Source organism: Coregonus clupeaformis, unplaced genomic scaffold (assembly GCF_020615455.1).
Source record: "Coregonus clupeaformis isolate EN_2021a unplaced genomic scaffold, ASM2061545v1 scaf0785, whole genome shotgun sequence".
NCBI lineage: Eukaryota > Metazoa > Chordata > Actinopteri > Salmoniformes > Salmonidae > Coregonus > Coregonus clupeaformis.
The window spans coordinates 111,165-124,182 of NW_025534240.1; the positions used below are offsets into that span (position 1 = coordinate 111,165).

The following is a 13,018-nucleotide window of genomic DNA, read 5'->3' on the forward strand; positions in this document are numbered from 1 at the left end:
AGAACATACAGGTAACTGCCAAAATAAAAGGAAACACTTGAATAAATGAGGGATACAACATATATTGAAAGCAGTTGCTTCCACACAAGTGTGGTTCCTGAGTTAATTAAGCAATTAACTTCCCATCATGCTTAGGCTCATGTATAAAAATGCCCAGTTGACCATTATTCTGGCTATCATGGCTAGAAGAGATCTCAGTGACTTTGAAAGAGGGGTCTCAAAGGAGCATAGGGGGTTTAAAGGGTGTGTGTGTCTCAGTCACCAGATCTCAACCCAATTGAACACTTACGGGAAATTCTGGCGCGGCGCCTGAGCCAGCGTTTTCCACAACCATCAACAAAACACCAAATGATGGAATTTCTCGTGGAAGAATGGGTGTCACATCCCTCCAATACAGTTCCAGACACTTGTAGAATCTATGCCAAGGCGCGTTGAAGCTGTTCTGGCTCGTGGTGGCCCAACGCCCTATTAAGACACGTTATGTTGGGGTTCCCTTTATTTTGGCAGTTACCTGTAGGTTCGATGGAGGAAGGTATAACGAATCATACTGTTCAGCACTCCCGTTTCCTAACGAGCAAGACCTTGCTGGTGGACAAACAGAGGTTCTTCTCTATTACGCTTATATAAAATAAGCATCTCACATCTGTGAACTGTGCCTACAGTCACTGTGTCTGGGTTTTTAATAGGGTGAAATTGGTAAAACTATCACGATGTTAATCAAAATGTAATAATAAAATAAAATAAAAAATAAATCACTATAAACAGTGAGGTACGAGGGTCTAGGAGCCTCCGCTATGGCTGGCGTGTGCACCCATGCGCTGTGGATCCTGGGACGGGTAGTGGACATGGACAGGGGGCCTCATGCCCATGGGAGGGGGCATCCCCATGGGGTCCATGGAGTGGAACATGGGTGGCCCAAAGCCTGTAGGGATGGAATATAAAACCTTAGTTGGGGGGGGGTTAAAAAAAAACATGTATAACACAATGAAAATACTTTTAAACATTTGTGGTCCACTACGGGGGGGAGAATTCATGTTTTACCTGGAGGAGGGGGCATAGCCACGCCGGGGGGTGGGGGTAGGCTGATGTTCATGACAGGAGGGGCTGAGTTGGGGCCCAGGTTGAAGTAGTTGGTAGGGGTGTCTTCGTCCACAGGCGGTGGAGGTAGCGCTGCAGGACAGAGACAGAGGGTCAGTATTGACAAATCACATTACTGGAAGGGTATGGTCAAATGTGTGTGGGGGTTTAACCCACACTTAGGGGTTGAAAACAAAATTATTTTCCAATCGTTTCGTTATGAGCAGAACCATTATTTTTTTGGTTCCGTTCCACTGTTCCGACCAACAAAATAAAGTTCTGAACCGGTTCGAACCCCAAAGAAAGTACCGGTTGATATCGTTCCTTTGTTCCTTTTTAAACCCCTAAGCCAGGGCTGCCCAACCTTCTTCCTGGAAATCTACTGTCCTGTGGGTTTTCAGTCCAACCCTAATTTAACACACCTGATTCTACTTATTAGCTGCTCAACAAGACCTTAACTAGCTGAATCAGATATGCTAAATTAGGGTTGGACTGAAAACCTACAGGACAGTAGATCTCCAGGAAGAGGGTTGGACAGCCCTGCCCTAAAACATAAAATGACTTCACCAATTAGTGCAGATAGAGTAGCTTGCTGTGGAGCGGGTAAGCAATTTAAATCAGTATAGGAAATAAATCGTATTTTGCCATAACAGCATGTGTTATTCAGTATGGTTTAATCATGAAAGACAAACCCACATACACAGTGCTGCCAGTTACAGTGTAGGGCGCAAGATGCAACTGGCATTTTGCGAGAGAGGATGGAGGAAGCTTACCTTGAAGTGCTGGGCATCTTATGACATGCATTATCTGAATTAGGCCCACAGAATTATACCTACGGAGGAGGGGCTTCTATGGAGGAACTTTGGATGTCTTTAAACTTCCGAGTTGGTTTAACGTTGGACCAGAGCAACCTTTAGCTCGCTAGCTAACAAGCTTGTGTGTGCCGAGCAGCACTAGAATTAAAAAACACATCTTACCTTTCTGTAGTTAATAAATCCAACGTGAAACATAACTATAGTATCCTTAACTAGCATTGAAAAAGTTGATCCATTCTTTTAAACATCATGCTTGTAATGTCGTCAGTAGGCTACAGTAACCTATGCTTCAGAGGGGAGGGGCAGGTAGCCTGCACACACACAGGCAAAGATTTTCAGCTGGCAGGCAGACACTGGAATATATTTCTGAGTGACAGAGTGAGGGTTTTGCATAGGCGCTTTGTTGCGATTTTTGTGGGAATGGAAAAAAATGTCCGTAATAGAACGTTATTAACAGGTCGCCATGCATAAACATGTTCAGCATCTCCAGGCCTCCTCACATACAGTGGGTATAGAAAGTCTCCACCCCCTTTCAAAATGTTCACCTTTTGTTGCCTTACAGCGTGAAATGAAAACACATAAAAATCAGACTTTTTCCAGCTTTATTTACACACAGTAACTCACAATATCCAAGTGGGAGAATTTTATTTATTTATTTTAACTCTGAAACTGTAGTCTCTTTGAATACGTCTCTAACTTTGCACACCTAGAATTTGCTATATTTGCCCATTCTTCCTTGCAGAATTGTTCAAGCTCAGTCAAATTGCATGGTGACGGCTCATGGACTGCACTCTTCAAGTCATTCCACAGATTCTTGATGGGATTTAGTTCAGGGCTCCGACTAGGCCACTCAAGGACATTCACCTTCTAGTCCTTCAGCTACTGTACGGTTGCTTTGGCGATGTGCTTTGGGTCATTGTCATGTTGAAACGTGAACCATCTTCCCATTTTCAGCTTCCTGGCAGAGGGCTGCAGGTTCTCCTCATGAATCTGTCGGTATTTTGCACTGTCCATTTTCCCTTTTATCCTGACAAGTGCTTCAGTCCCTGCTGAAGAGAAACACTCCCACAACAGGATGCTGCCACCGCCGTGCTTTACTGTAGGTATGGTGTTCTTTGGGTGGAAAGACATATTGGGTTTTCGCCAGACATATCGTTTTGCGTTCAGGCCAAAAAGTTCAATTTTGGTCTCATCTGACCACAGCACATTTTGCCACTTGGCCTCGGAATCTACAATGCGCTTTTTGGCAAAGCTCAAACGAGACTTGATGCTGCCTTTTTTGAGGAGTGGTTTTTTTCTTGCCACCCTCCCATAGAGGCCAGATTTGTAGAGCGCTTGTGATATTGTGGTCACATGCATGCATACATTGACCAGCCTTTGCCATAAAGGCCTGAAGCTCCTTCAAATTCGCCATTAGCTTCTTGGTAGCCTCTCTGATTGGTCTCCTCCTTGCCCGGTCATCCAGTTGAGGGACGGCCTGATCTATGCAGGGTCTGTGTGATGTCATACGCCTTCCACTTCTTAATAATGGTCTTAACTGTGCTCCGAGGGAAAGACAAAGCCTTTGAAATCTTTTTATATCCATCCCCTGACTTGTGCCTTTCCACAACTTTATCTCGTAGATCTTTTGAAAGTACCTTTCCACCCATAGTGGATTATTTTCTTTGAATTGCACTACTAAGCAGTGGAGTCCTCTTTGAACAACTGCTTTTATTCTGAACTAATCAAAGTCACTACAATTGATCACAGATGGAAGCCAATTAGCTGGATTTTTCTATCTGGAAGGTGGTTGGTTATACCTCAGCAAGTTTGCAATTGCAATTCTAAAAGGGGGTGTTCACTTATCCAAATAGGGTATTTTACGGTTTGAATTTTAAATTACTTTTCGGAGTAAAAAAAAAAAGCTTTCACTTGGATATTGTGAGTTACTGTGTGTAAATAAAGCGGGTAAAAGTCTAATTTTATGTGTTTTCATTTCAGGCTGTAAGGCTACAAAAGGTGAACATTTTGAAAGTGGGGGGTGACTTTCTATACAGTTGTGGTCAAAAGTTGAGAATGACACAAATATTAATTCACAAAGTCTGCTGCCTCAGTTTTGATGATGGAAATTTGCATATACTCCAGAATGTTATGAAGAGTGATCAGATGAACTGCAATTAATTGCAAAGTCCCTCTTTGCCATGAAAATTAACTTAATCCCCAAAAAACATTTCCATGCATTTCAGCCCTGCCACAAAAGGACCAGCTGACATCATGTCAGTGATTCTCTCGTTAACACAGGTGAGAGTGTTGACGAGGACAAGGCTGGAGATCACTCTGTCATGATGATTGAGTTAGAATAAGACTGGAATCTTTAAAAGGAGGGTGGTGCTTGAAATCATTGTTCTTCCTCTGTTAACCATGGTTACCTGAAAAGGAAACATGTTCCGTCATCATTGCTTTGCACAAAAAGGGCTTCACAGGCAAGGATATCGCTGCTAGTAAGATTGCACCTAAATCAACCATTTATCGGATCATCAAGAACTTCAAGGAGAGAGGTTCAATTGTTGTGAAGAAGGCTTCAGGGCGCCCAAGAAAGTCCAGCAAGCGCCAGGACCGTCTCCTAAAGTTGATTCAGCTGCAGGATCGGGGAACCACCAGTGCAGAGCTTGCTCAGGAATGGCAGCAGGCAGGTGTGAGTGCATCTGCACGCACAGTGAGGCGAAGACTTTTGGAGGATGGCCTGGTGTCAAGAAGGGCAGCGAGGAAGCCACTTCTCTCCAGGAAAAACATCAGGGACAGACTGATATTCTGCAAAAGGTACAGGGATTGGACTGCTGAGGGCTGGGGTAAAGTCATTTTCTCTGATGAATCCCCTATCAGATTGTTTAGGGCATCCGGAAAAAAGCTTTCCAGAGAAGACAAGGTGAGCGCTACCATCAGTCCTGTGTCATGCCAACAGTAAAGCATCCTGAGACCATTCATGTGTGGGGTTGCTTCTCAGCCAAGGGAGTGGGCTCACTCACAATTTTGCCTAAGAACACAGCCATGAATAAAAAATGGTACCAACACATCCTCTGAGAGCAACTTCTCCCAACCATCCAAGAACAGTTTGGTGACGAACAATGCCTTTTCCAGCATGATGGAGCACCTTGCCATAAGGCAAAAGTGATAACTAAGTGGCTTGGGGAACAAAACATCTACATTTTGGGTCCATGGGCAGGAAACTCCCCAGACCTTAACCCCATTGAGAACTTGTGGTCGATCCTCAAGAGGTGGGTGGACAAACAAAAACGCACAAATTCTGACAAACTCCAAGCATTGATTATGCAAGAATGGGCTGCCATCAGTCAGGATGTGGCCCAGAAGTTAATTGACAGCATGCCAGGGCGGATTGCAGAGGTCTTGAAAAAGAAGGGTCAATACTGCAAATATTGACTCTTTGCATAAACTTAATGTAATTGTCAATAAAAGTATTTGACACTTATTGAATGCTTGTAATTATACTTCAGTATACCATAGTAACATCTGACAAAAATATCTAAAAACACTGAAGCAGCAAACTTTGTGAAGACCAATAATTGTGTCATTCTCAAAACTTTTGACCACAACTGTACAAGCCGCTAATGCACGCCTTTGGAACATCTAAATTTTAAAAAGTCTAATAAATCAATTGAATATACACCATCACAATACATCCATTATTTATTTTAGGCAGGTCTAAAGAAACATTATGATATGAAGAATGTATTTCAGAAGAACAGAATATGAGTTGGCCTACTGTATGTTATCTGGCTATGCGGCATGCTGTAGGCTTGTTAATTTAGCTGACAAGATATGCTTATAAGTCCCGTGCCATTATTTTATATTATAGTAAGAAGAATGTAATTAAACTTAGCTGTATAAAATATAAAGGATATTTTTCCCATTCTGGAGCGAGAATGTGTGCATACGAAGTGGCTATATGGAGCGTAAAACTGATCATTTGAAACAGGTCCTATACACTAGATTTAGAGTTATCCGGCAACTTTAGTTGTGAATGATACAAACCTTAGAATGTCTTAGAAATCAAAACATTTATGAGCTGCATGATGCGACTACAGGCTATTGATGATTTGAGAAAGTCGGAAAAAAAAGAAAGAAAAAAAGCGTGTGCTCTGTTCCTTGCCTCAGGCTGCACACACTGCTCTCTCATCAAGTGATTTTCACCCATCAGACTATTCTCGATTTAATCTTGTCTTTACTAATATGTACAAATATTTTCAATTTAGAATGTCCCATTATCAAATGGGCAGGAACAGAGGCAAGACAAAAAATACATGTCATCTGAATGTACTGGAATAGCGAATGGAGGCCACTTTCCCACTGGTACATACATGTTTTACTCATGTCGGGTAGGCTCCTCTGCAGGTGATGTTCTGCCCAAACTGTATGCCATGGCCTCTTCAAACATGTTCCTGCAGCTACCCAGTGCTTCATTTTGAAAACCAAGTGAAATCTGTTCCAGAACATCGATAGTAACATGTTTTCACAACAAAACATATTTCATTAAACGGTTGACAGCCCTTCTCTCTGCACGCTGGAGGAAGAAATGAAGGAGAGTGGAGGAGATGGAAACTCACAGTGGTGGGATATTCTGTAGCTAAAAGGTAATGTGTCAGCCTATTAATTATGAAAATATAAAACAATGCCCTATTAATCTGCTATTCAAAATCAACTACAAATTAACTATATTTTTAGACTAAATTTTACATTTACATTTTAGTCATTTAGTAGACGCTCTTATCCAGAGCGACTTACAGTTAGTGAGTGCATACATAATTCTATTTGTGTTTTTTATCATACTAAATCTTAATTTCTGCTAGACCAATAATGTTCCAAAGATATCTCAAATCAGTATTTTTTTATGCCGTGTGTAATATGTGGTAGGATATGTATTGTATAACAGCGCAATCATTATTTTAACATTTTTTCTTATTTATTTTAATTCAGTTTTTTTTAGGGGTGGGGCTTGGGCTCATTTAGAGGCCTATGCATAAACTCTAAAATGCATATAGTGTTTTTAATTAATTTTCACCTTAGAAAGCGCTGTCCATTTCGTTGTGTTCGGCTTTGAAATGACATCCACAAGGACCATGTTTCCCACTCAGTTTCAACCTGTTGTTGAACTTCTTTCTTCAAATTAATCAATCACAGTGAGGTGAGTTTTAAAAGCACATACTGTTTTGATAAGTGGTTGATGTGATTTCAATTGCATTGATGTCAGTGGTTAGAGGGACAATAGAGCCCTGAGCACCAGGCCATTAGCAACCTGACGGTCGTTAGCTAGTTGGGTACTACTAATCAAATCACATTTTATTTGTCACATGCGCCGAATACAACAAGTGTAAACCTTACCGTGAAACGCTTACAAGCCCTTAACCAACAATGCAGCTCAAGAAATAGAGTTAAGAAAATATTTACCATATAAACTAAAGTAAAACATAAAATAAGAAGTCCAGAGTGCATAAGAGCAGATTACCGTGACCGAGTCACATAGAATTTTACTGCGGTCATGACTCATGACTGCCCGTGTGGCGGTAATACGGTCACCGCAACAGCCCTAGTTCCTTTCTCCTAGCCTCCTTCTCAAACCCCATTGGAGGAGGTATGAGGTCCCTCATCTTCTGAACTTCTCATCTAATGGGTTTTGAGGAGGAGGTGGTGAGGACAGAGGTAGCTAGGAATCAAGGAAATGCGTTTGAGATTCTCCCAGTGTATAGCTCTCACCTCCAGGTAGACCAGGAACCGGCTCCAGCTTCAGCCCCATCTCAGTCAGCCCTCCTCCCCGTCCTTCTTTCCCCCCTCTCCCTTCCCTCCTTCCCCCCTCTCCCTGGGACCTGGAACAGAATAACACACAGTCAATCCATCACATCAATTCATGTCACACTGGAGGTGTTTTTACTTGTAATATCTGTGATAACAGAGAAATCAATCAACAGAAGAACAGGTACCTGATGCCACAGCCATCTGTCACTAGTATTAGGAACCACAGGTGGAAGTGTATGAGACTGTCATATCACAGGATGGTACTTTACCTGCCCCACTTGACGTTGAGCCTACGACCGTTTATAATGAGCTTGTTGAAGGACTTCTCAGCAGCCAACTCTGCAGCCTGGCGGGTGGCAAACTGGATGAAGGCACACTGCTGCCTCTGAACGATGGTGGTGGTCCGGATCTCCCCGAACTGGTAGAAATGGTTCCTGTTGGGAGGCAAGCAGTTATATTGGCTCATTCATCCCCCCTCCTCTCCCCTGTAACTATTCCACAGGTTGTTGCTGTAAATTAGAATGTGTTCTCAATCAACTTACCTGGTAAAATAAGGGTTCAATAATAAAATATATATATATATAGCCCAACTGTAGTACTGTCCGTTGACAACATTCAGCAATGCACACTGGATTAAATTCACTTCAGTGAGCCCCGTCTGCTTCATTTGGAGTAAAACTGTACTAATTTCGGGCAGGCACTCACCTGAGCTCCAAGTCTGTGATGGAGTCTCCGAGCCCCCCCACGTACAGCGTAGTGATGGACTTGTCCTCTGGAGTGTCCAGTCTCGGCATGGTGGAGGCTCTCTTCAGCAGTTTGTCAGCCACAGGGTCGTTGATACCATAGTAACGGTCCTTAATGTTCTGGTCTGCCAGGGGATCATCTGGATCAGTTGGCTTCTCGTGCCTGGAGTTCAGTAGGTCACAGATAATGAGAGTTAAAGCAACACGTCAGTCAACATCTTAGATGATAACCAGACCTGTGCCACTGAATTTACTTTTTCCATTGGCTCATAAGTCAACAAATTGCCTGATGTTTAACATGTGTCACGTCTTTCTTTGCACCTATGGTTTCATGATGTTGACAGTTGCTCACCTGTAAGGACACTCCTCTCCTCTCTTACATTCTCCCTTCACCCAGAAGGAGCAGATGTGTGGTCTGTTCCTCTTGTAGTAAGGCGTGGTGCGGGCTAGCTTCAGCAGCATATCACTAGAGCTGGGGGCCTTACCCAGGAGACCCACAGGCCGTGTACCATCAGAGTTCCCTATCTGCAGTCAGGAGAGAGCTACTGTCAAAGGGATGCATTTTACCCCCATTTAAACCATTTCATTTAACTGAAATAATGATGAATGACCTGGCCATGGAAGGTACACAACTCAGACCAGAGGACCAAAGACCAGATATTTCTGGGTGGTCCTGATAAATAAGTCATGTGACATCTGATGAGTAAACATTGTCTGGAATCTTCCCAAGGGAAAATGAGAAGGGTCAAAGGTGCTATCTGAACCCTCGGCATGAACACACTGTTAGGATATTTGCAAGCAGAATTAGGCTAGATGACAGAATGTAAACATTGATCTGTCTGGTAACATTACTGCCACCACACAATTAGAAGTTTACGCATGGGACTCAAATCATATAATGTTAACAATGACCTTTGATCTTCTTTGTCACCAAAGCCCCATATACTACCCACCACTGTGACCTGTACGCTCTTGTTGGCTGGCCCTCACTACATATTCGTCGCCAATCCCACTGGCTCCAGGTCATCTATAAATCACTGCTAGGCAAATCCCCACCTTATCTTAGCTCACTGGTCACCATAGCAACACCCACCCGTAGTCTGCGCTCCAGCAGGTATATCTCACTGGTCATCCCCAAAGCCAACACCTCCTTTGGCCGCCATTCCTCCCAGTTAATGCTAATGACTGGAACGAACTGAAAAAATCTCTGAAGCTGGAGACTCTTATCTCCCTCACTAACTTTAAGCATCAGTTGTCAGAGCACCTTACCGATCACTGCACCTGTACACAGCCATTCTGAAATTAGCCCACCCAACTACCTCATCCCCATATTATTTATTTTGCTCATTTGCACCCCAGTATCTCTATTTGCACATCATCTTCTGCACATCTATCATTCCAGTGTTAATACGAAATTGTAACTATTATGCACTATGGCCTATTTATTGCCTTACCTCCATAATTTACTACAGTCGCACACACTGTATATATATTTTCTGTTGTATTTTTGACTTTATGTTTTGTTTACCTCATATGTAACTGTGTTGTTTTTAAATCGCACTGCTTTGATTTATCTTGGCCAGGTCGCAGTTGTAAATGAGAACTTGTTCTCAACTGGCTTACCTGGTTAAATAAAGGTTCAATAAAAAAAATATTTAAAAAAATAAGGGAAAATACATCACCTCTCTTTCCATGTTCTGAGTGTAGTATTCCTTGTTCACATCTGATTTCGGCACGTCGTCCTTGATTGACAGCCCAGTGTCTCGGACCTGTATTGGCAAGCCTAGACGAAGGAGTAATTAACATTTTAACAGCCACCCTGAACTTGTCGGTCGTGCAATATCTCATTTTTTATACAACTCTGTGTGTGTAGTCATTCTCTAGATGGTACAGACATAACCTGGCCCAGAGGATGACTGTTCCAAATCCTGTTCTTGTTGACTCACCATACTCTAGATCCAGCAGGCAGGTCTGACAGACATTCTTTATCTTACTGCATGTCTGGCAGGCCTCTGTCTTCTTGAAGCGCATACGGGTCCCAGGACACCATCGGAACACGGTGAAGGGTCTGGCACATATCTAAGCAGGACATAGCGGAAGCAGGTCAGTCAAGGTTTACATTGCACAGTGGCATACTCTATAGCAGGGTTCTCTACTTATGCGCAGGTTTTCTTTCCGGCCCAGCACTAGCCAACACAAATAAATCAACTAGTGGTGGTCCAGATTAAATACCTTCAATAGCTAAGTTGTTGTATCAGATCTGGGCTGGAACAAAGGATTACACACACAGCATCTCCTCAGAACCTACCGTATGTGGGAGAACTCTGCTATATGTGTAACTGTGACTGATTAATCCAATTGAGCATTAATGCACTTGTGAATTTCTTACCTTGCACTCCTTGCCATACTTCTCCTTGGTCTATCAAAAATAAACAGATTGTGATACAGGATGAGTACTTGTTTTGAGTAACCATATCTAGAAGAACATGTCAATCAAAATAGCACGATTCAGCTACATGGATATGCATTTAGCAAAAAGATGGTTAGCTCCTAGCTCTCGAAAACTCTGGGCGGACTTCTGCCTTCTCCTACAGTTCTCAGCCATTAGCTTCGACCATGAGCTACAATACCGACACTGTGTTTTAACGGTTAGAAACGTCAATCATTGCTTGGGATATAGCCCTTATCTTTCATCTGCGAGAATAAAAAATATTTCTAATAAAAATATGTACTTATTGTAGCGGTTTTGCGCAAATCCATACAGCTACGGGTGCCTCCATCTGACAAACTACACTTCTGCTGCACTTCCCGAGTTACGCTTATACACAGGTGTTTGGCGCATGTTAGCACAGGTGGTCGCCTCTTGTCTTCCATCTCCAAACATGGATATACTAACCCTATGAAGGTGTGTATCAATTTAACCTTTTGTTTTTTGACAATTATTCATCACTGATATAAAACATATCCTTCTGCTTCCAAAATCGTACCTCAAGCAATGCATGTTAATGTTCAGACCGAGCGTCGGGGATCTTAATAAAACTTCCCCCTACAGAAGACGCCCTTCGTCCAATGACTTATGTTATGTGTAATGTAATTGAACGAAGAGTCATGATCAATGGCTAGTTAACTTGAGAACATTAACCCGAAGTCAGAGAATTGATTAAACGTACCATTCGAATATAAGGATTCTCTCCAAGACATGTCTGGCAGAGAATGGGAAAATCCTGTAGAAGAGAAGATGGAAACAAAACAATTAACTAACGCGTTAACTAGTTACAGTAGATACTAGTAACGTAGCTAGCTAAGGGGTTAGCTAACGATAAAGCTCAAATCTGATATTTTACGAATTAACTAGCTAGTTAGATACTTTGAATAATCGATTAAATAGTTCAAGAACATTAAATTTTTAGCTACGTAGCTGTGATGTTTACTTTATTTTGCTAATTATTAAAAAGGGCAACGACTTAGCTAGCTAGAAACCATCTCTGATTTGCAGTTAGCTAGCTAGCTAAGCGAGCTCACAGGAAAACACCAAACGTATCTCTAGTAAATTACCACTGCTTATTGACACAATCAATGTCGCAGAATAACAATTACATTTTCCTTTCAGATTAACTGAAAAATATCATTTAAAACATACCGCGTCTTCCCAATTTTGTCTATTGTAAGTGTTAGCTCCTAAAGATGTCGCCATTTTCGAAATCCTCCGTCAGCGTCTTCCTGGTAATCACTAGTTACCACAGTCACAAAGTCATAAACCCCGCCTATTTCTAAAATGTGTCTTCTTCAAATCTGATCTTAAACCTGACCCTAACCTTTAAACTAAGACCGAAAAGCACATTTTTATGATAGCCAATATGGACTTTGTGGCTGTAGTAACTAGTTGAAACCAAGTAGTTATATATACGCTAGATACACTAGATGAGCGTTTGGGGGCGTTGTGTTGAAGCCACCGTGCTTCCATCTTGGCAATCCTCCACATTTTTACATTTTAGTCATTTAGCAGACGCTCTTATCCAGAGCGACTTACAGTTAGTGAATACATATTTTTTTTATACTGGCCCCCCGTGGGAATCGAACCCACAACCCTGGCATTGCAAACGCCATGCTCTATCAACTGAGCTACATCCCTGCCGGCCATTCCCTCCCCTACACTGGACGACGCTGGGCCAATTGTGCGCCGCCCATGAGTCTCCTGGTCGCGGCCGGCTGCGACAGAGCCTGGATTCGAACCAGGATCTAGTGGCACAGTTAGCACTGCGATGCAGTGCCTTAGACCACTGCGCCACTCCACCGTCGTAAAGCATAATTTGGAAGCTATAGAAATGCATTTGTTAATGTCTACATTCGTTTTTGCTACATTTATTCTAAAACAGACACCTTAATGCATGCTTTTAAATTATATTATGTGAGCTAAACATACAAATAAAAAATTGAAAAGTACATAACATTTTCCTCAAGTATAATCTTTTAGAGATTACTAATGTTACTGTCCCCACTACAACAACAAAAAACTTAACTACATGTAATTTTGTCCTTTAAACATTTAATTGAAATACTGTAGAATTCAGTTTATTCCTATGGAGAACTGCTCCT

The 13,018-nt window shown here is 42.2% G+C and overlaps 1 protein-coding gene across 1 annotated transcript; it reads right to left on the minus strand.

The window, feature by feature from the left end:
* Positions 1-442: 442 nt before the first annotated feature.
* Positions 443-12,269, minus strand: LOC121541967 (pre-mRNA-splicing factor RBM22). Its single transcript, XM_041851379.2, has 11 exons — positions 12,063-12,269; positions 11,593-11,646; positions 10,812-10,841; positions 10,369-10,501; positions 10,105-10,205; positions 8,775-8,947; positions 8,385-8,585; positions 7,949-8,113; positions 7,641-7,750; positions 1,042-1,170; positions 443-922 (listed from the first exon to the last, which is right to left on the minus strand). The coding sequence occupies exons 1-11, from the start codon at positions 12,114-12,116 to the stop codon at positions 780-782; spliced, it is 1,293 nt and encodes a 430-aa protein (XP_041707313.1). The 5' UTR covers positions 12,117-12,269; the 3' UTR covers positions 443-779.
* Positions 12,270-13,018: the final 749 nt, after the last annotated feature.